At 45.0% G+C, this 22177-nt stretch overlaps 1 protein-coding gene across 2 annotated transcripts in view; it reads left to right on the top strand.

Annotated features, from left to right (window-relative positions):
* Positions 1-1534: 1534 nt before the first annotated feature.
* kcnip2 (Kv channel interacting protein 2) overlaps positions 1535-22177 on the top strand; it is a 125816-nt gene continuing 105173 nt past the window's right edge. Inside the window, exon 1 of one of the 2 annotated variants that reach the window (XM_035407423.1) lies at positions 1535-2434. In XM_035407423.1, the coding sequence (XP_035263314.1) occupies positions 2362-2434 (73 nt within the window). In that variant the 5' untranslated portion in view covers positions 1535-2361. The remainder of the gene's footprint in view (positions 2435-22177) is intronic. The other variant, XM_035407418.1, reaches the window with a different exon arrangement.

Below are 22177 nucleotides of genomic sequence, written 5' to 3'. Positions count from 1 at the left end.
CACAGCTTCTCTTCTTAAGACACCTTCAATGTCCCTATCCTTACTCATATTGAATTTTCCACTCTATATCAGTGGCTTTTATTCCACCAGCACCTCCATTTTGCCCTCTCCTTCCCAATCTGTTCTGTCTTTATCTTTATCTACCTCACCATCTCATCTGGCCACCATCTTCTCCCACAAGATGGAGTCTGTGCCATGGCTGCAACATGTCATGGGGTGACATAGCTCAGGAGGTAAGACCGATTGTCTGGCAGTCGAAGGGTTGCCGGTTCAAACCCCGCCCTGGGCGTGTCGAAGTGTCCTTGAGCAAGACACCTAACCCCTAACTGCTCTGGCGAATGAGAGGCATCAATTGTAAAGCGCTTTGGATAAAAGCGCTATATAATTGCAGTCCATTTACCATGTCATTCAGGGGTAACACACTAGCAAGTGCATGCCACCAGCCAACACTTCTTCCTCTTCTTCTGAAAGACACCAGCTAAACTGTGCAGCCATTGCATCAGATGTCAGCATTTCATGCAGTTCATACAGGCTAATATAATCTCAGACACCCAATGGACCACTGGAAAGTTTTTTGGAACAGCAAATATTCAGTGAAAAAAGCAACCCTGTTAGAGTACTTATAACTTCTATAGAGTACATAACCACCCTCATTGACTCATATAAACACAATTAGAGGTGATTTAACATAGTCTGAGTTGATTTAACACTAGCTATTCTGTGTGCATAATGTGGTGAGCACCACGCTAGATTAAATTTTCCCTCTTTGGGCAATGCATTGTATAGGAGTATATTTTGGGGCAATACCTTTGATTACAGGCACTTGTGACCCTAATCAACAAGACATAACGACGACTTTTTCAGTCAAGGACCAACACACAGTCATAAGATTAGTTTTTTTCAATGAATTATACTGTTTAAGGACTCTGAAATGTATTACTAATAAATGCTTTAGACAATTCCAATATTGATTTTCAGTACATATTAAATCATATAACCCAGTGGTTCTCAAACTCGGTCCTGGGGGACCCCTGTGTATGCTGGTTTTCATTCCAACCTCAACAGCAATACCAGAATTTTAACAAGCTGTTAATTTTACTTAATTAGGTGCTTTTCATGTTTTAGACCTGGGGTTCCAGAAAGGGCCAGTGTGGGTGCACACACCTCATTCTACTAATCAATCACTAGAGTCATTGCTAAGCACCTTGATTAGTAGAATCAGGATCAGGTGTGTGCACCCACACTGGCCCTTTCTGGATAAGACTGGGGATCCCAGATCTAAAACATGAAAAGCACCTAATTAAGAAAAATTAACAGCTTGTTAAAATTCTGGGATTGCTGTTGAGTTTGGAATGAAAACCAGCATACACAGGGGTCCCCCAGGACCGAGTTTGAGAAGCACTGATATAAGCGAATATACTGGCTTGATGTGAGATCAAATTAGGTGCCACTCAAATTGTGTGGCGTTTTTTGAAAGTCCAATTGTCTGTCTAAAATACTACCTTTTAAGGTGTCTCCGTTGGTCTGCTAGTAAATATGCTGCGATTAGATCACGTCTCAAACCGCTTTATCTGTCGTATTCATCTCTTGCCGATTTAGTTTAACTGATATCAATGCCTACCCGTTACGTTTCCATGTTTAACTTACTCCAGACAGGGTAACCCACGAATTGGAAGTAACGCACATTATACGGTTCAGTTCTCAGCACCAAACAGCCTATAGCCTACTTCTTATTTATCGGCTTATATTTCTAAAGTCGAACACATGTGCATGTGACAAATATAGCCCATCTTCCCTTTCACGGTTTACAAGCGCAGTCGCCTACGTAACGTTTGAAATTAAGCATCATATGAAGCGCACCTGAGGACAGAGGTAAGACCGCGCGCAGTATGTGGAGCGCGCGCTCATACCAGAGGATACCACACTACACCTGCGGCACCCCAGTGAAAGACACAGCGCGAGTATCATATTATCAGGATTCAGACAATGTTAAACCGTTTAAACATTAAACAGGATAACATGCGAATGTTTTAGTAATTATACATGCACTAAAGATACTTACTCGCCCCTTTGGATTTGAACAAACCTTGCCTGGAGCCGCTGGAAGACAGACACGGACACGAGTTGCTGCTGCATGTGGCGGGTATCGTTCGCTTAAGTCAGAGGGACAGAGAGAGGAGCAGGAGTAGGCTATATAATTAGGAAATAAAATTTGCTTGAAAGTTAAAAGGTTGCGGTTATTGGCTATAGTTGTTTTTTATGGTTCGTCATTACTGGGAATCGATAAGACCGGGTGTATTAGAAATATTAGGGGGTGTAATTCTTTGAAAAAAATAAGCAATCTCTGCGCGGTTGGTCGAGATGAAGGCAAAAAATAGGGACCAAAGCTTATCTGATTCAAGAGAACTAGACGGTTCATATGACCAGCTCACAGGTAAGTGAATGGAAATGTATTTCACAGTTTGATTAAAAGATGCAATGTCCTCTTCAAAGCGCCCTTAACAGAAAAACAGAATACTGATGTACGCTGTCAATTACTTGTAATTTCCTTACATCTGCAAAAAATGTTGTGGTAACTCCCAAGATATGGTACAATATTTGAAGTATCGAATATGGCTGTATTGCTATATTTCATATTCAAATTATGGAACCATGTTATCGATTTTATTCCCCGAATCGACATTCCATCTTTTATTAGAAATTTTCAATTTGTTAATGCCTGTTTGTCTGTGGCTGCAGTTGTGGTTCATTTTGCTGACCTGGCTTGAAGTTTATTGGGTTTCCTCAGATAATGAAACAGCGTTGTTGGTTCTCTTTTGCATTAGGCTAATGCATTCGTCTATACGATATCCTATCTAACTCTTAACCCATAAATGTCTGATTTTCACTTCCCGGTTGTATCTGATGTCTCTTGGCTGTGAGAATGCTTGGACAGACTTCCATGTTCATTATGTCTGATTGATATGACGTACGTAAGGATAACGCACATGGTGGCTGACGGGTTAACGCGATTGATAACACAATTTAAAATTTGACCTCAGAGCGATGCTTTAATTAACCAAAACTGAACATATTTCGATCGAAAAGTTCGCTTCTGCATGTATTACTGAACTATTTTTTAAACTATATAACAGGAGGCAGTGGAGTGCATTAGTGTCATAGTGTATAAATAAAAACTGTGATAATGATAGACGTAGGCTGGAATCGACATTAGTACGCCTGAATATATCTTAAGCTTTATTATATTTCCCACTTTTAATAAGCTTAATGAAGTGGCTACCTATTTCATTAGTCTATAGGGAGCTCATATCAATTTAATGCTGCTGATAGGTGGACATGTTTAATTTTCCAGGGGGTTGAACTGCTCAGTGATTATGCATTGCCATTTAGGGACTGCAGAAATGCTAAGTCATCAGGATCAGAGCAGCTGACTGACTCGGATAGAAAGCCCAAGAATATGTTGGTGTAAAAATCAGGGTATAAATAAATAAAGAAATAAATAAAATTTTGGGACATTTATCAAACTTTAAGACTTCAGATACTACATGCAGATAGTGATATGCATAAGCATTTACACCTTCATAATTCCTTTTTAACATGTAAACAGGGATTTACCTTGCAGGAAATGGGTCTTTGGTGCACCCCATCATTAGGCTAGCCCTTGCGGTCGCATGTAGGATCATCCCACATGGTTTGCATCAAAATATTTCCAGTTTCCCCTTTCTTTCTGCTTTTTCCACTATGGTGCCTGCCAACAATTTCTCTATACAGGAAAAATCCTGGTAAAGTTTCAGTGGAAACATCACTCACTTGAGCAAGTGCAGGGATGACCCAGTTTTTTCTCGAGACTAAGCACTGCAGTTCTAGACATTCTGCCAGGAGCTCTGTTTGGACAATTAATCTGATTTGAACCCTGGTTGAACCTATTTACATAAAAAAAACACAGATTTTTTAACACAGATTGCAATGATATGATTATTAACTCAGCCAGGATGTCTCTTGCATAATAATGAATCCAGCTCTACTAACACAAACTTGTCTAGTTGTTGGAGGAAAACTGTTTTTCAGCTGGAAAGTTGGCTACATGTACTTTAGCTGTACGGAACTACAGTAAGTATGTGTGTGCTTGCGCTTGCGTGTGTGCATGTGTGTGTATCCTGTTGTGTGTTCTTAAGTTCTAGAGCTGCTACCCAACGGCTTAACAGCAGGACAGCAACAACTTTGAATAGCACATAATTGTTGTTAAGACTACATAACAATGAACTTTTAATTCCGTCTGAAACAAAAAAAGAGCTTTTTTAGCAAGATCCCTCCTCGTGTGTTCTTCGCCTCCGGTAACTGATGGCTGGAGTTCATTCCAGTCGACGTGAGGCCTGGGCGTTGATGCTGCGTAATCGATTTAAGGAGCGCAACTTTTTTCATGGTTTCTCAGGTGCTCAATGAGGCGCATTTCAGAAGCGCATTTCAGACGTGCCGCAGTGTCTCTCGGGTGCCCACACAGTGAGCCGTGCAGTTTCACTGCAAAAAGCAGGAAATACCCTGACTTTTTTGTTGTTGTTGTTGTTGCTCATTTCAGCTCAAAATTAAATGAAGGATCTGTGCTAACAACAGCGACAAAACACACAAAAAATGGAGTGATACATCCTTACTTTTATTGTAAACTATGGCCGAACTACAAAGCAGGAAGAACGAGTTCTACCCTTAATAAACAGACAGACTTTGCACAAGTTTCACACAAGAATCTTTTAAGAGCTGCTATGCTGTTCCTGTGTGTCCCTACATCAGCAGGCCTGATGCTGTTTCAGCCTCCGTTGCAGATCGTTGGGAAGCCTCGTCTGGTCCTTACGATTACCCAGTAGCCTCAATTTTTAGCTTCAGCATTTAGGTCTCTGTTAGTTTTTTTTTGTGTGGTGTCACTGATTGTTTTTGAAATGGTTATGTTTGGAGCGTCTCTGTAATTTGCGTCCGTTTCCCGGTCGGTTCTGTCTGAGAGTGACAGACTGTCCTCTGAAACGTCTCTTGTGAATTTATTCCTTCTTCCGCAGGGAAAGCGCTGATAATTCATCCTGACTTAATTTACCGCGAAAGGCAATCTTGGTGTTGGCTCAACCTATCGGCTTTTTTCTTTTATTATAGAGGCTGCGAATCGCATGGGCAGTTTTTACATGTTTGCAGCTGCCCCCTGCAGTTTTTGTCCAGACACACCGCTCATATTTTATTGGGGAAGCAAATAATTTCTCAAAGCAAAGACGGTGAGCAAGATCTCATGCATTGTACATTTTACACATAAGACAAATACTTATATTTAGTTTCAGCAGCGAAGGAACCGACAGATCACAGGTACCAGTTTCCACAGTTTTTTTCCCCCCCTGTCATTTAATCCAGCAAACTGGATCCATTGTGCCAACACTGCACTGGAAGAAGAAATTCAGCCTGCTAGAGAAATGAATAGTGGAGAGATCTGTGCAACTGAAGGGGGCCTTTTGAATGGACTGGACACCACGATTATGTATGAGGGGGAAAATGGATATTTTGTAATGCCAGAGAAATGTGCTCATTTATGCTCAGATCAAAACAGATGACACAAGTGAATTAGCCAGTCATTCACTACATGGAAATAGAAATTAGAGCACCCTTACACAATACGTGCTTGTTAAGCCATGGGCAGGTGCATCAAAGGAGCTCTCTAGAAATGTTCAGTAGCTTTTCAAAAGGCAGTAATTGATAGATGCATTTTATGGATATTCAGTGCTTTTTTTTTTCCCTGAATGGAGAAGAACTGAAAAAGATGCTCAGTACCAAAGCTGTTAAGACAGTAGTTAAATTATTCATAGAGGACAATACATATATTATGTATTATGTTTACTCAGGTCTAAGCAAAACAGAAGTTATTACAGTTTATTGCGTTTGTGTCTAAATAAATTAGTAAGATAAATGGGAAGTTAGATACTACAGAACTCAAATATGTATTGTGGCCTCATTGCTTTTCTGCTTCAGTAATAGATCTTTTTTTGTTCTGCAAATTAGTCCAAAATTAGCATGCCTATTGCACAGTTTTGAAATTACACAAAAGGACAACTTGGAAATGCAAATATAAAATCCAAACATTATCAAAAGATCCCTTTTTTGCTCAACAGAAATATGCCTTTAGAAAACAAGGAACTGGATACCCAGCTGGGAAATCTTAATTTCTTTCAGTTTTTCTGACATCCCTACAGCCCTCCAATCCCGATTCATGTGTCACGATTGATGAATGGGTGCTTATAACTCACTGGAAAAAAAGGTAAATTCTTTGTACAGAATGCTGTCCTGAAACATTCTAGATATATTTGGGAAGATTTCGTTATATCTTCAAATTTGTCTGAATCAGAAAATTCACGAAATTGACTGTGATACTTCTATTTTTAGCCTGAATCTAATTGAAGTAGTGGCCTGAATATGTATCCAAATACTGCATGGTAAAACTCAAGCCAACTCAGCATGTAAAGTTTGGACTATATTTTTTGCTTTGGCTAGTCTTTAGAGTCCATTTTATGTGTTTAAATAATTAAGAATATGAAAAGAGTAACAACAAAATAATTTTCTAAAATCCACAGAGAGGTGAGGAAAAACAAGGCATTCTGGGACACTAATGAGAGATAGACGGTCTGAAGTTGGCTCTGAAACCACTAAGGGATTGAAAATGAGCTTGTGCCTTTGTTATTAAAAGAATAAAAAAAAAAACAAATGAGGGGCTTTTTCAATACAGGCACTGACCTTAGGGCCTTGCACTTTCAGTGATGTGCAGAATTACTGTAATTTGGTTATTATTCATTGGATCGTGGCCCTTCAAATTTGCTTTCTCTTTGAAAAATTTCTTTCAAAAATATTGAACTATGAACTACAATCATACATTCTAATGACGTACCTCTCCAAATGAGACCCCCCTCCCTTCTCTTCCATGTTTGCACAGCTGCATCTCCTTTTAGCAGCTTTCCATGTTCAGTTTCATGTCATCGGTAATGAGTTTTTATTTCTCTTGTACAATAAAATGCAATCGAATTGATACAGTAATGTAAATCGAGCAAAGACAAATAAATGCATGCCACATGAAAAACAGGAAATCCGAGATCAGAAGAATTACATGAAAAATGAAAGGGATTTTACAGGGCCATATTTAGCTGTTGGTAGTAACAGCGCTGACCTCACTGGATTAAACAAAGCATGCCACCCTGCTGACCCGGGACAGTCCCATGTCTAGCTCCCGACTAGAGGGTCGGACTGGCACCTCGGCCCACCCCCTTACCCCCAGCCAGGCCCTCGGCTCTCCCCGGACAGGGCAAGGGCGCGAGTCCGCCGGCGCCCGCCCACCTGACGTCACGGTTCGACCTGATTGGTCCACCAGCTCCACGTGGACGCTCTCTGCCCACGCTCTCTCCCTCTTCCCCTTCCCCTGCTTCACTGCCGTGCGGTAGGTGTATGGACCTGGGGTGGGTGGATTTCGGGGGCGGTGGCGGTGAATCAGAGCCGCATTCCTGCCACGCAGGACCAGGAGGCGGCGGTGCGCAGCGGCGGGCGCGACCGATCCCACGCCGCTCCGTAGCCGCGTGGGTGGGCTCCAACCCGAGGGGCCTTTTATAACACAAAAGAAAAAGGAGCCTCTTTTTTAGCACGGTACTTACTGGAAAATTCACTCCCTCACACTGCTATTATACCCGTTCCTTTTGTGAACTAAACTGCGTGGCACTGCACGCTAGGGTAAATGATTCATCGTAGTTCCTGTACTGTACCTGTTTGTGTGTAATACTCTAAACCTGGCTGTAAGGAGGCCCTCTGTAGACATGTTGCATAACGTGCAAATCTATGCCAAAACAATGATTCTGTGATAGATGGCAGCCTGGAGTTTTTTTTTTTTTTTTTTTTTGAAAGCACTCTCAGAGCATGAGTTTGAGAGAGGCAGTGAGATTCGCTTGGGCTGATTGCCCGTCAGCCTCAGCTGTGCGTGCCTGTAGAAGAGGCCGCCGCTGTCCGTGGTCCTGGAGCTCTCTGTGACATTGGGAGACTGCAGGAAGCTCTATCAGCGGCCAGAAGAGGAGCAGTTGCCTTCTCCTCCTCTCCCACCCCCTCCTGGTGTCACAGCAGGGCACTGGGCTCATTTTATTTTTACTTACACTGCACCTATACCAATACCCAAGGACACCAATGTGAACCAGACAGTCTGAAAAGTAGATGCTATCAACAATTCAGTTATTAAAAATGATCCAATCTAATTATTTTCAGCCACATCCCCACTTCTGAAATTATTGAAATTTTTAAAAAAGTAGGCTGGGTATTCCGTTACATTGGAATGAAACGGGTAGGTTTGATGGCTCAAGTTTAGTAGAGCGCGAGGTGGAGTTGCTGTCCCTTTAAGCATTTTTCACATAGTAAAGAATGACTTTGATCCACTTCTGTGGATGGATGTGAACGTAGCCTTCGACAGCACCGGCGCTAGTTAGCAGTAACTTTATAACCACTGGGTCTGTGGAGAGTGAGGGGCGAGACGGGGGAGAGAGGGGAGAGAGAGAGGAATGGCAAGAATTACAGATAGCGTTCTGGGAACTTTTATCATTTAATCAGTTCAGAGCAAAGTTGCGTTCAGCCCTCAGGTCTGGAAGCTGAGGAACACAGCCATCCTACACGCATCCCACACAAGGGATAAGCGAAACCAACAGAGGAACAGGCAAACAAATCAGCACATTTAGAACCCCACTCCCATATATTTATTACCACCTCTCCTTCATCACAGAGCACACGTGGCCATTTAAAGAACATGGAGTAGAAAGTTCACAAAATCGTTCACATTACAGTGCTCACAGTAGCGTTGCTCTTTTTGTGTTCTTTGATCATCTGTACACCGGCTTTGAAAGGAGGGAGAGAGTGATAGAAGAGAGAAAGCCTAGGTCCTTAAGCCATGGGTTGAAATGGAGGAGGAGGATGAAAGATGGTAGGGGGGAGGGGGCTTGGTTGGCATTAAAGGTTCAGCATCCCTTAATGAATCACCACCTATGAAAATATGAGCTGTCTGGGACGGCATGACTCTCCTCCTGCGGGCCCCCCTCCCCAATGCTGAGCTTCGACAGGATCATTGGGGGTTACATGCGCTGTACCCACCCCCTCATGAAAGACAGAGGTGGGTTAGACAAGGGGGTCATTGAGGGTGAACAGGTGCCTCTGTGCAGCAGGGAGCACAGACAATTACCCAGAATGCCTGCTTCTGGATGCCTGCACGCAGAGCTAAGCACAGTGTTCTCCACATTCAGTTCTCTCTCTCTCTCTCTCTCTCACACACACACACACACACACACACACACACACCATTGATCAGAGCAGTACTTTATTTTTACAAGCCCGCTGAGGGGTTTTGATCTTGTTAGCCCTCAGAAGATGGTGGTTGTTGGGACTGGGGAGTCGGGGGAGGGCGGGGAGGGCGACGGCTTATTTGAAAATGAAAAGCCTGCCTGTTTATTTCAGGAAGTTCCCCTTATCACCTGTGACAGGAAGATAAATTCTTCCTTCATGGCTGCTGGTTTCTCTTAGTGCTGCGGCCCAGTGTTGGGCACTGTAATTCCTCGAGGGAATCTCGGGGCGAATGCTCAGAGCACTGCCAGCCATGCGGCCTGCAAACCAGGCGAGGCACGGAGCTGAACCTTTAAACTTATAATGGATCTGGGTCTGCCTTTCACCACGGGCATGGGTTAGATCTACTCGCTGGTTCTAAACTATGGATCCGGACCCATTGTTGGGTCATGATAAGGGTTGAGGCAGGCCATCTAACTCATGACAAAGGTGGATACAGTTTTATAATAACCCCGGTCAATTCAGTCCAGTCCAGTCCAGTCCAGTCCAGTTCAGTTAACTTCCACTGCATCATCCACTGCACTAGTTACTGTGTACTGAACAGCTGTTTTGTGAGACCATATATGAAAAAAATGTCATTCCACACTTGAAAAAATGCTCTAAGGGGTGGATGACAGAAAGAAATTCCACACATTACACTTGGGGCCATATTTTGGCCTCAGGAAGTTTGGGAACCCCTGGCCACCCAGCAACATTCAACTCCTTTCTTTCACTTGCCTGCATTTGGTGTGGGACGGGACTTAAACAGCCCGTTTAGCTCCTCCCTCCTCTCCCTTGGCCACCCCTGCACCCCTCTTCCACCCAGCTGTTACCACGTTAGCCCCTCATCTGACTGAAACAGCTCAATCTGAGAGCGCCTATCTGAGAGCCAGATTTCTCGCCTCCTGTTACTGTACGTGTCCTCCTCCTCAAAAGAAAGGGAAGCTGGTGGGGTGTGGTGCAGCTGGGCCTTCATTGATCACTGAAAAGGTCTCTGACTAGCAGGGCATTATTCCTGTACCTACTTAAATTGGTCTTGTTTTCTTTCACTCTCTCCCTCCCTCTCTCCGTGTATTTCTGTGAAGTCAGTGGCACGTATTTGCTGCCGGTTTGATTGATTGGGGGACACGTTTATGGCAGGCTTCCAAAAGGGCAGCATTGGAATGTGCGCCCCCCTCCCTTCCCCCCCTGGTTCTGCCGGTTTGAGTATTTTTTCCCTCTTTGGCCCACAGTTATTGCTCAGCTGAGGGAGCTTTAGTGGAGCGCTTCGGGTTGTTCTCGTCATTCATCACCATACCTTTCCTCTAACTGGAGGGAGCTTTTTTTCCCCTCTTTTTTTCTTTTTTAATCATGTCGGCAGGAAACCTTTGACAGAATGTCTTCCGCCCCTGTTTTTTCCTTAAACGCTATTACCTTTTGAACAGTGCAATCATGCCAGGTTTTCAGAACAAAAGCGCTTTGTTGGCTTTTCAGAGGGACCTGTCCTGGTTTCCCCCGCAGAATTGAGAGGACTACCCGTTCCTCAGGGTACTGCAAGCCTAATAATTAGCATCCAGAAAGCTCTCATCGGCTGAGGTTGTACAGTAGGAGCTGATGGCCTATGCTAGCTTCACACATGCAGATGCATGCAGCATATTTGCAGAAACATTAATCTTCTCACTTTGTGGCACACCGGTTCACTTATTTACACTTAATCAAAATTTTAATACAGCGGAGCAACTTTTAATCAGTGCTATATGAAGTAGTTGAGGGAGGGAGGTCATCAGGGTTGTGCGATTCCTGTCTCAGACTTAGCTCACTTTTCCTCAGTCACCCTCCAGGTCAGAATGGATTCTGCGGTTACTTCCTGAAGGCGATAGTTACCGCCATTGCCACGCTTGGGACGGAGTGTGGCACAGTGGGTAAGGAACTGCGCTCGTAACCGAAAGGTCGTAGGTTCGAATCCCGGGTAAGGACACTGCCGTTGTACCCTTGAGCAAGGTACTTAACCTGCGTTGCTTCAGTATATATCCAGCTGTATAAATGGATACAATGTAAAGTGCTATGTAAAAAGTTGTGTAAGTCGCTCTGGATAAGAGCGTCTGCTAAATGCCTATAATGTAATGTAATGTAATGCTTGGCTGCTCGCTGCTGTTTACCATAGCTCAACCTATCCTCACTACTCGGCGCTCAACAGTTCAACCCAGAGGCAATGTTATAGAACACCATTGCTTTCAATTGCCAGTAGTGCTTGTTACATCAGCATTGGAATGTTCAGTTAAGAACATTCTAATCACATATTTGTAATCTTAGAGGACTAATTCACATCTAGATGAGGTCAAGATGAGCCGGTTAGCCAGTAAAAGTGCTCTCACTCAGCCCACAGAGCGGAGATGCAGATTGGGGGCAGCGTCGAGGACCTGGGCAGCAGTTAAAATAACAAGTGGGAAAGCCAGTGCGGCAGCCTTGAGCAAAGGTGCTTAACCTGCATTGCTCTGGTGAGCTATGTGTCTATAGAAATGGGAGCTATCTCAAATTACTATGACCTCGCGGTCATTGGTCCAGTGGTTGCAGTTTCCATCTTCCACAAGGTGGTGTGTGTGTGCGCACGCATGCGTGCATGTGTTTGTGTGTGCGTGCGTGTGTGTGTGTGTGCGTGCGTGTTTTCATGTTTTCGAGCATACCTGCATGTGCACATTTGTGTGTGTGCGTGTGTGGATGTGCATGTGTGTGTGTACCTGTGTGTTTGCATGCGTGTGTGTGTGTATCTTCAAGCTTAGACTCAGAGGTGATTTGATTGAGGCTTTTAAATTCATAAAGGGGTGAACTTAAGTTCAACAAGGTGAACTAAAAGAGATTCTTCAGGTTGAGTTCTGTTAGTAAAATGGGGGGACATATATGGAAATTAGCAAAAGCTAAATTCTGTACAGACGTTAGGAAGAATTTTTTCTCACAGAGAGGGTCAATGTGTGGAATACCCTGCCAGGTCATGTAGTAGAGGCAGAAACTCTGGAGATTTTCAGGACTAGGCTTGATACGGTGTTAGATACTATCTAGTCTGTAGGTAATCAGAGCACTAATTTAGTCAAGAAAATGGCAAGCATTGTTGGACTGAACAGCCTGCTCTTGTCATTGTGTTATGTTACTGTATGTTTTGTTATGTTAAGTTTGCGTTTGTGCCTGCATGTGTGTGTGTGTATGCATGTGTATCTGAGTGTGTGTGTGTGTGTGTATGCATTTGTATCTGAGTGTGTGTGTGTGTGTGTGTGTGTGTGGGAGGGGGGCATGGTCCATTCCCAGCTGAGATAGGGCCTGAGATGGTACTCATGACCTCCCAGCTTGATGCTCGGTGTTAAACAAAATGGATCAGCTGTGCGGGTCTACAGTGGCTTTTCCTCCACAGAGAACCAGATGACCTCTCACCCCGTGAGTCAATCAGCACAGGCACACCCCCTTTCTCTACCTCTCAGGAAGACTCGGCTCTGCTTTGTCACATCAGCTCTGTTAGCGTGTCGTAGCTCGTCACACAGCGCTGCTGTAGGGCTGGTCATCGCTCTCCGGCTCTCTGACTGTCACCAGGGAAATCATATGCTGTTCTAAATCCCGCCCACAGCAAACACCGCTGTCAATGAAACAGAGGGGAGAGAATCCGCAACTGAAGAACCAACAAGTCCGGGATTAACGATGGCCAAAGTGGGATTTGTGGCCATGGTAGCCGACGCATAAGAGACGGGGGTGGAAATTGGGGGTGGGGAGGGGAGTCTTGGGTTAATTTTTTTCTTGCTCCATTGAAATGAAGACTGCATGGGTGTCCGTGGGGTGCATGAACACGTTGTGTATAGAGTAGACACCTGAACCATGGGCTGTGCGGTGGAGTACCGGACAAATCCAGGTTCAATGGGTGACACTGCTGTATCTTAGACTCCAAAGTTTTCACAAAATGTATGCTGATACATGCTGGACTCAGCTCATATATCTTTAGGCATCCCCTGACTCGTCACTCACTGAGTGCTGGTTTAAGGTGGTACTTACACTTACACTACTGCATGAAATATATGTTTCTAGGACAAGGTGATGTGTGATTGCATGCTCATGCCTTCTGTTTTCCTTTGAGGGCTTGGAACATAATTAGCACAGAATGGATCGCAGCGCCGGATGACAAACACTGACTAAAACATGTGGCCAACTGTCAAACACCATTGAGGGGAACAATTAGGAGTAATTTTCCATTCCTTTTCAAATCATCACAGGGGCTATCAGCATTATGTGGAACATGACATGTGAATATTAAATTGGATGCACTGTCATTATTCAGTAATGAACAACAATTGAAACGTATGTACGAGTGAACTGAATTTGAAGGGGCCAATTCGCTTTGTTCCTGCTCTGTCACCTGTCATGGGGTGTTACTGTCAATGTTTACTCCTGTGATGAGAGAGAGGGAGAGAGAGAGGTGAAGGAAAGGAGGGAGGGAAGTGAAGGGAGGGAGGGACGAGAGAGGGAGGACGTAAGAGCACCATCCTCTTTCAGAATAATAGTGGTGTAAGTTTATTGCACACTGGAATATAGTTCATTTCACCATTTCAGTTTTGAAGAAGTGAAAGCAGAGGGACAATAGGGGGCTGAGAGAGGCAGAGAAAAAGAGCAGGCAGGAGAGGAAAGCAGGGAGAGACAAAGAGTGATAGTGTCTGAAGAGACAGGGAGAGAGAGAAAGCAAAAACCAGAGGGCCAAATTTGTTCTCCCTCTCTCTCTACCTCTGTGATCTGGCAGTCTGTGGAAGAGGTCACTTTGAAGCTTGTCTTTTAAAATGGGGCCATTGATCCCTGTGTTTTGTATACCGCAGAACGGCAAACATATAGACAGCGCAGCTGAGAGGGCTGTGGTGTGGGGAGAGAGTCTATGGGCTGCTGTCTCTCTGGCCTCAGATTTTGGCCTCTAAGAGTTTTGTCTTCTATTATTTACACACACAAGCGCACATGCTGTTAAGCACACGTACATATGTGTACACTTATGCAAACATTCTTGGGATATTGCTTTTCTGTTAGAGTGTGGCTCTCTTGCATCATAGCGCAAATACACATGTGCACACTCGTGCTTGTGAATCCACACACACGTGCACCATCACAGACGTGTCATACATGCTCACACACTCCCACGCGCACGTACAAGCTGCAAGCATACACACTTTCTCGATCACACACACCTGTACTCTTTAGCAGACATACTGTATGTACACACACACACAACTGCACACTGTAGCGCCTTTCACTTTCTCTCGCTCTCTTAAACACACACACACACACACACAGATGCACACTAGCCCCATGCTCTCTAGTGTCTTGTCTATACTCTCCTGTCTCTATATCTCTTTTCCTAGCTGGGCTATCGGACACGGTCGAGAGGCAACTCTTTCCAGGGTTAGCGCCAGTCACGGCCCAGCATCTCTGTATATCACGCTCTCAGTATATCATGCCCTTTCAGCCTCTTAGCCAAGCTCGCTAACCCAGAGCAGAGCTGGATCATTCATAGAGAGGGAACTGCCCTGCTCATCAGCCAATCAGGCGCGGCCTGGGAAGCCCAAACGCCCTGATTCGGCCGCAGCACACAAAATCGGCCCAATTAGAACAGGCTTGGCCACGGCGGATTCGGCGGCTCCCTCGCCCAGCGCAGCGGTCCGTGACTTCGGGCCGGGCGTCGGACGCGCGAACGGAAGCCCGTCCCGTCGCTTCCCATCCGACGCTAATCCACCCCCCCCCCCCCCCCGCCCCCGCTGCCAGCCAGCTGAGCTCCGCCGCTCCAGGGACAGGACCGCCCCACGCACGGGACCCCAATTAACCCGCGGAGTCACCGGTACGTGATGAGAGTGGATGGACAACCAGGTCAACCCCTCTCTCTGAGGGGGACGCCACGTCCGTTTACGCACCGCCCCGCAGGGATTCCCCCCGCGGTTGGCCCCGGCGCGGTCGAGATTCGCTGCCAGACCACGGGACCGCTATCCTGTCACTGACCTGGTCACGGCTGACTGAATCGTCCTCTACAGTCCCTTTTCTTCTATGTAGCAGCCAGCCCGAACTGTAAACCTCCGCCAACCCGCCCATCCAATAGCACCTACTGTATTTAGTATTGCAGCATTGTTACATGGCTTGGCTTCTTCATGCTCCTGTCATCTCCTTCCAGTAATTGGGGGAAAAAGCAATAAATTCCAGCCCCATGGCATTATGGTTTCCTCCTTTTCTTTATACAATGAAGAGAAAGCATTCATATTTTGATACGGAGGTCATGATTGGCTTATGAAAAGGGCATCTCCATGCACGTTGCGTAATTAAAGGGCTGTTGGTGGTGGGGAAAAAAAACCTCCCCCACAGTATCATCAAAGCGCAGCTGTGACCAGAAATCCAATGAATTCAATGGAAGCGGCGAAGCGGAATTGATGTCTCATTGAGCGCCCCGCGCGCCCGCCTCTGATTGGCCCAGATGCTGGCGCCGTGTGCAGCCCGTTTTCCGACGGCGGAGCGCTGAAGGAAGCGCGCATGTGCGAGCTCATTAAAGCCCGGAGCTTTCGTGTCTCCGCTCCCGTGTGACTGACAACTGGATGCCCCCGTTAACAGGAAGACACGGCACGAAAGAGCGAAAGAGCGAGCTGCTCAGTTCTTCTTTTCCCGCATTGGCTTTTTTCCACCTCTTTGTTTTGTACAGACGGGTCATTAGCGTTTATCATTTATCATCATTGCTCTCGTTATTATTTGTTGTGTGGTAATTTGTGCGGTGAGCGACGCGTGATCATAGGAAGCTTTTGGCCACCCCCCGCTCTGGGTCATACCATTTTATAACATGTCAAAGTGGTACATGTTATAAAATGGTATGACCCAGCGCACAGAACTTAGGAATTTAGCATAGGAAGAGGGGTTTGCTGTGTCTGATAGCATCTCCATGCTGTGGGCCTAGATCTGGAGAATAAAGCTGCATGGGGACAGGTTGATGAGCGAAACTGCAGGTCATAGCAGAGTCTGTCCACCTCACCTGTTCTGTACTGTAAACCAGGGGTTTTCATCTCCACTCCAGAGCACCCACTGTGGCCCACCCACTATGCTGATTTTGTTACAGCCGTTGGTCTCTTGACCAGTTAACGTTGCTGAAAATATGCGCTTAATTTCTTCCATCCTTTTCTCCTCAAACGTATTCTCACACAATGGCTTGGCCTGTTGCCATCCGCTTTGTCTTTGAACTCCTTGTTTCCACAAATTGTTTCGTGTCAGTGACACTGCATTTCAGAAATTAGAATTCAGCGGTTGCAGTTATGTTTGGAATGAATACCGGCATACACAGTGGGGCCCCAGCACTGAGTTTGAAAACCAGTACTGTAAATACTAAGCACCATTATATGACCTGCACAGCCAGCGCTCAGTCTGACAAGTCTCAAATAGAACTTCTGTATCCCAAAGCCTGGGAGGGGAACTTCAGGACCAAGGACAGCAGAGGCCTCCCCTAAACTTTGCGGCCATTCACAGCTCGCGTTCATGTTGTGAGTCATATGCGTAGCTCACTGCTTTAGCCAGGCCTGCTATAAAGGTACAGTTATCTGTGTTTTTCAGAGAGGAAAATATACGCATAACTGTGAGTTAACTGTGCCTGAGGTTATTATACACACGTATCTTGAATATTATTTGTGTAAATGGACTGCATTTATATAGTGCTTTTATCCAAAGTGCTTTTACAATTTATGTCTCTCATTCACCCATCAACGGTGAAAGGCTGCCATGCAAAGTACCAATCAGCTCGTTGGGAACAATTAGGAGTTAGGTGACTTACTCAGGGACACTTCGACACGCCCAGGGCGGGGGATCAAACCGGCAACCCTCCGACTGCCAGACAACCGCTCTTAACCTCCTGAGCTATACTTCTTCTTGTATGTATTGTTTTTTCTAGCATCTTCACATCCGGTTCCAGTTGTTGTTGTTGTCTGTGCTACATGGACGCATGTGATTCAGCCTGCTTTCACATCCATTTTTTGTGTACCTTGGTAAGGGCCGCTTGCAGCCCACGGCCCGAGTCCCATTAAAAATGGATGGCGTGCCATGCACAGGTACCCTTCCAAGGCAGTCCAGTAACCTCAGGCGGTGCGTAAATGTCATCCTGTTACCCGATTTTGGAAAATGGCAAGGGCCTAAGCAGAGCCTCCAGTCGAACAGTAGAGCACAGGTTCCCTCCAGCCCTGTTTGATTGATTGACGAAATGACCGGCGTGACAGAATCCGCGGTGGCTGTCGAGAGGTGCGCGGGGGGGCAGTGAAATCCATGATGTGATAGGTCGACATGCACTTGGGGCTAAGCAGGGGAGCCTCGGAGGGCGAGGGTAGAGGTGGTGCGCGGGGGCAGTCTGATTATTTAAGGGCTTTAAACCGCTGAGATATTTTCAGGTGCTCTTGAACAGTCGCTACCCCGAAAATTGCAGGATGTTTTTGTCGCAAAACAAGCCACTGTGACCCGAGATGAAAAGGTCTCATTAGTAAAAATTAACTTAAATTAATTTATCCGTCTCTTAATCACCTGCTGTCACAGTTTATTTTATTTATGAATGACGATGCCTTGGAAATGATAATTATTACCAGATCTTGAAACCATGAACAGGACTTTGTTTGGTTACAGCCAGTGATGCACCATGGGAAATTTCAAAGATCCCCTGTTCCCAAGGGCCATGACTGAAATGTGGTTCTCATGTGCACCACATGCAGTTTCACATCCTGTATTACCGTTATGGACAGCACAGCTTTTGAATGCAGTACTGTCTTTTACTGATGTTTGAAAAAAACACCCTTAAGGTTCCAGAGTAACAAGGAAAATACTTTGAGCTTTCTCACACACCCTTCCACCAGCAGCTGAGGTGTCAGCAGGTGTCAGCATCTTCCCTCCTAACCCCCTGATCTTTTCTTAGCATCTACACAATGCGATAATGCTGCTATCATTACAGTGTTATACGTCCTGTATGAAGGCCTTATGAAGTTGAAAGTCACAAAAAGTGTGACAGAACTCCCCTCGAGGCTGTAAATCTTCCCCGACTGTCCACCAATGGGAAATGGACCGTTCAGTGCAGTAAAATGCACGCTGTTCCTTTCGTGGCAGAATAAAAGCCTTTCGTGGCCTGTATATGCTGTACTTCTCCTCTGAACTCAATATACAGTGCTGTTTTCTGTCTGTTTTGGAATCCATTCATTGGAAACCCTGCAAATTTAGGATGCAAATCGCACTGCCAAATTAGAGAGCGGAAAAACTATAATCCAGTGCCTTTTCACAGCGGATAAGCAAATTCCTTTAAGAATGGGTTCTTTCCGAGGGTGTGTATTCTTTTTTTTTTACCAGTAAATGTGTTTTACTGAAATATTTATTGTGAGAGAGGGAGAGAGACGGTGAATGGCTTTAGTTTTTTTAGAAGCCCGTCTTTGTGAAATTGTGCAGGCTCGCTGAAAGCCTCCAGAACGACTGCATCTCTCAGCCTGGCGCGCCTCTGCCGATTGACGACCCCCCCCCCCCGCCCCGCCACCCCGCCGCCCCCCCATCCATTTGTGAAGCCGTGATGGTCTTTGCCGACTGCCCTGTCATTTGCCCGTGCCAGGATGAAGGGAGAGAGGGTCCCCTTTGCTCTTTCTTTGCAGTTAGTCTTCACTCGCTCGCTTCTGTGGTAATCACAGAGCTAGTCCTGCTTTGGTTTAAAGGCCCCTGTGGCCACTGTAATCAAATACAAAATAATATTTTATTACTACAGGTAATTAATTCCCCCCATGGTACAACATTTTCTTAACACAGAGAGATAAACCCATATGGTATAGCCGGTGAAGATATGCATTTCCCTAGTTGTAGAATCCCAGAATCTGTCAGTCATGTCAATAAAAAAAAGCAATAATAATAGTAATTAATTGACTAAATTAACATGACTAGGGAGAGAAGGGAAGCTTCACTCTAGACTCCTTGTGGGTGAGAGACCCAGGGCAATCGTTAGCTAAGTAATGGCTGACCTTATCCTTCAGCTGACCAAGGAAACACCAAAACGCATCACCCTCAGGCTGGGAGCCACACATGCCGCGCACAGCTCCAAAGTTTTCTCCGACGCTCCTCCATCCTAGTTAAAATTCTGCTGAACGCAGAACGGAGGCTCGTTATCGGCGACTGCGCACGGGCAGCTGTAAAAGGCCAGGTGCTAAATCCCGCGAAATTTACAGCATCGGTAAGAGAGAGGCACAGTTCAGAAATGAGATTTCTTACTCGGCGTCATCCCACTTACATAATGCGCCTTGCCAGGTAATTAATCACTTTAAAGGCATAATTGTTCCTGGTTGCGGGTTTTCGCGGCTTGCACTGTATTGCAGTCTCTGTTCTGTGTGGAACTGGGCGGAAGGAGGGTAGGCGGTGGCAGAAAATACGCGCAGAGGCTTCTGGGTGGCTTATCGTGCTAAGACAGGTTTCCCAGTGTGAAGATGTGCCCTGGAGTCCGGTGTCAAGTTATGACCGTGCCACAGCCCTCTGGAGGAGAGCCTGTTTTATTTCCTGCCAGATTGATGGGGTTAAATCTGGGCTGAAACACTACAGGTTTATCGTGCCCCCAAGAAGCATGAAGGTCTGTTGACCACCTGAAAAATGCTTTTGAAAATAAGGGACCATGTGTAATGCTGTAGTAAGTCAGATGTTAAAGATTTTCCTTTGACCGCTAATTGGAATTAATAGCTAATTAAATTGAATTGTATTTTTTATGTAATTTCAATTTCTAATTGGAATTAATAGCTATTTTTTTAATCAACCTTCGGTCAGAAATAACTGTGGTTAATGGTGCTGATAAAGGCAGTCACATGTTCACCACATGAGTGCAAGGAACCAAAAAAGATTTCACATTAGTGGAAAGAAGTAAAGAAGACCATGAATTAAACTCTTGCTAATGGGTGTAACTCAATGATTTGAGTGTGTGCTGTCTGTAGGTTATACTTCTTTGTTAAATCTGGGTTAGAAATTGGTTTAAAAATACAGCATTAAAAGTGAGGCATCTGAATGGCTGAATTTCATCTGAAAGCTGGTCAGTAATAATAATTCATGATTGACAGGTGGGTGGGCTTCAGATGTGTCCCGAGAGAAGCCTGTGTCTCTGAAGCCTGTGCTTCCAAAGGACTGTCAGACAAGTCCATTTACACAGAGATCATTCAAGGAAAACTACCAAGTGTGTATAACCAGAGAGAGCAGTTTCAGGTGCCTGCTGTTCAGTGTTAGCCCAATGGTTACATGGTTTGCAAATCCATGATGTCTGTGGTCCCCTGGTGCTGATCTTTGCATAAATGTTCTCGATCTGGTTCACTCACTGAAAATTTCAACAGCTGGGTTTCTCATGTTACAGAAAAAGATCACTCCGTTTCCATTTGCCTCCTTTCCGTAATGAGTTTTGCAAAAAAAAAAAAAAAAAAAAAAAAAAAAATGACATCGGACAAAGCAAAAGCCAAGCATGAAATTTCTCGCAAAACGAGAATCCAAACTGAGGAGAATTCCTGTGAAGAGAAAATCCGGGCTGGGAAATTCCCGCAGACCGTGTCATCGCAGAGCTTTATTGCTCCCCACATCCCGAGGTTTAATGAAAATTTAATGATGACGAATCGCACTGATTCTGTGTACAGCTGGGGAGAAACGACAAAAAAAAAAACTTAGAAATGAATTCTTGAGCGGTAGAATGTGCTTCCTTTGCATAAATATCAGTTTGGCTCTTTTGAATCTCGGTTCATCGCTGGGGTTTACTCAGCCCCCGTGCACGGCTTGTAAATATCGCAGAAATGCTGCTGGAACAAGAGCTGATATTTAATATGCTATGCTGTGTGGGAAATCAATGCTACATCAATGAATGCCATTAATGAGGTGAATTCTTTGGGGTGAGCTTCTCGTTTTAATGAGAACCAATCTTCAGAGCAGAGAGTACCGATGGCACTGTCCTTGAAGTCAGACTGTGCATGCTGTGGAGAGGGGACTCCCATAATTCTTTGTTGCATAATTAGAGCAAAGGATTTTTCATACATTGGTCTTCTATAGAAAGTGAGGCTGGGAACAGGGGCTTTTAAGAGTGATGAATTAAGAGTATTTGGCCACAGGTGTCTGTTCATATAAATAATACAAAATGTTCTTTTGCACACAGTTGCAGACAGAGCCTTCCAATTCAGTTGGAAGAGGTTCCAGGAAATATAGTCTGCTTCTTTTAAGTTTCATTTTAACACTTTTAAAACATATTTAATAATTTACCAGCTGCTGGTGGACTGTACCGCTGCTATTGCAACACATCCATTCTCCTAGGTGTCCTTTTATTAGGGGGTCAGACAGATTAAATTCCCAGACAGGGCACTGTACTCCTTTAGCAAGGGTACTGTAGTCTCTGTGAATACACAACTGTATGAGTGGATAATTGTGTAAAATGTAAGCTGTAAAAAAGTCATCTTTTTTAGGGGTATCTGCTAATGAAATGGACTGGTATAATAAAAAAAATTTTTTTGAGTAAATGTTATCAACCGCTGCAAGAGACTGATGCCTGGGGAACAGGGGAATTGGTGTCTGCCTGAGCCCTGGCATTAAGCCACTGCAGTTCTGCACTCTCAGCAGTATTTAAGGACGACTGGGAGGTGAGTGACAGGGTGGTGCGCTTCCTGAATTCCCCAGGCCTTAATGCATCACGGTCACAGTGACATTATCTGGGGGCTACCTTTAGGCTGTCAGCAATGTGCAGGGGAGCGATCCACTCCACCTGATTGCTGTGTGCGTGTGTATGTATGTGTATGTGCCTGTGTGTGTGTGTTTGTGCGTGTTTGTGTGTTTGTGTGTGTGTGTA

This window comes from Anguilla anguilla, chromosome 2 (genome assembly GCF_013347855.1).
Source record: "Anguilla anguilla isolate fAngAng1 chromosome 2, fAngAng1.pri, whole genome shotgun sequence".
NCBI lineage: Eukaryota > Metazoa > Chordata > Actinopteri > Anguilliformes > Anguillidae > Anguilla > Anguilla anguilla.
Note: the sequence above shows the minus strand (reverse complement) of the source record. Positions and strands in the feature narration are given on the sequence as shown.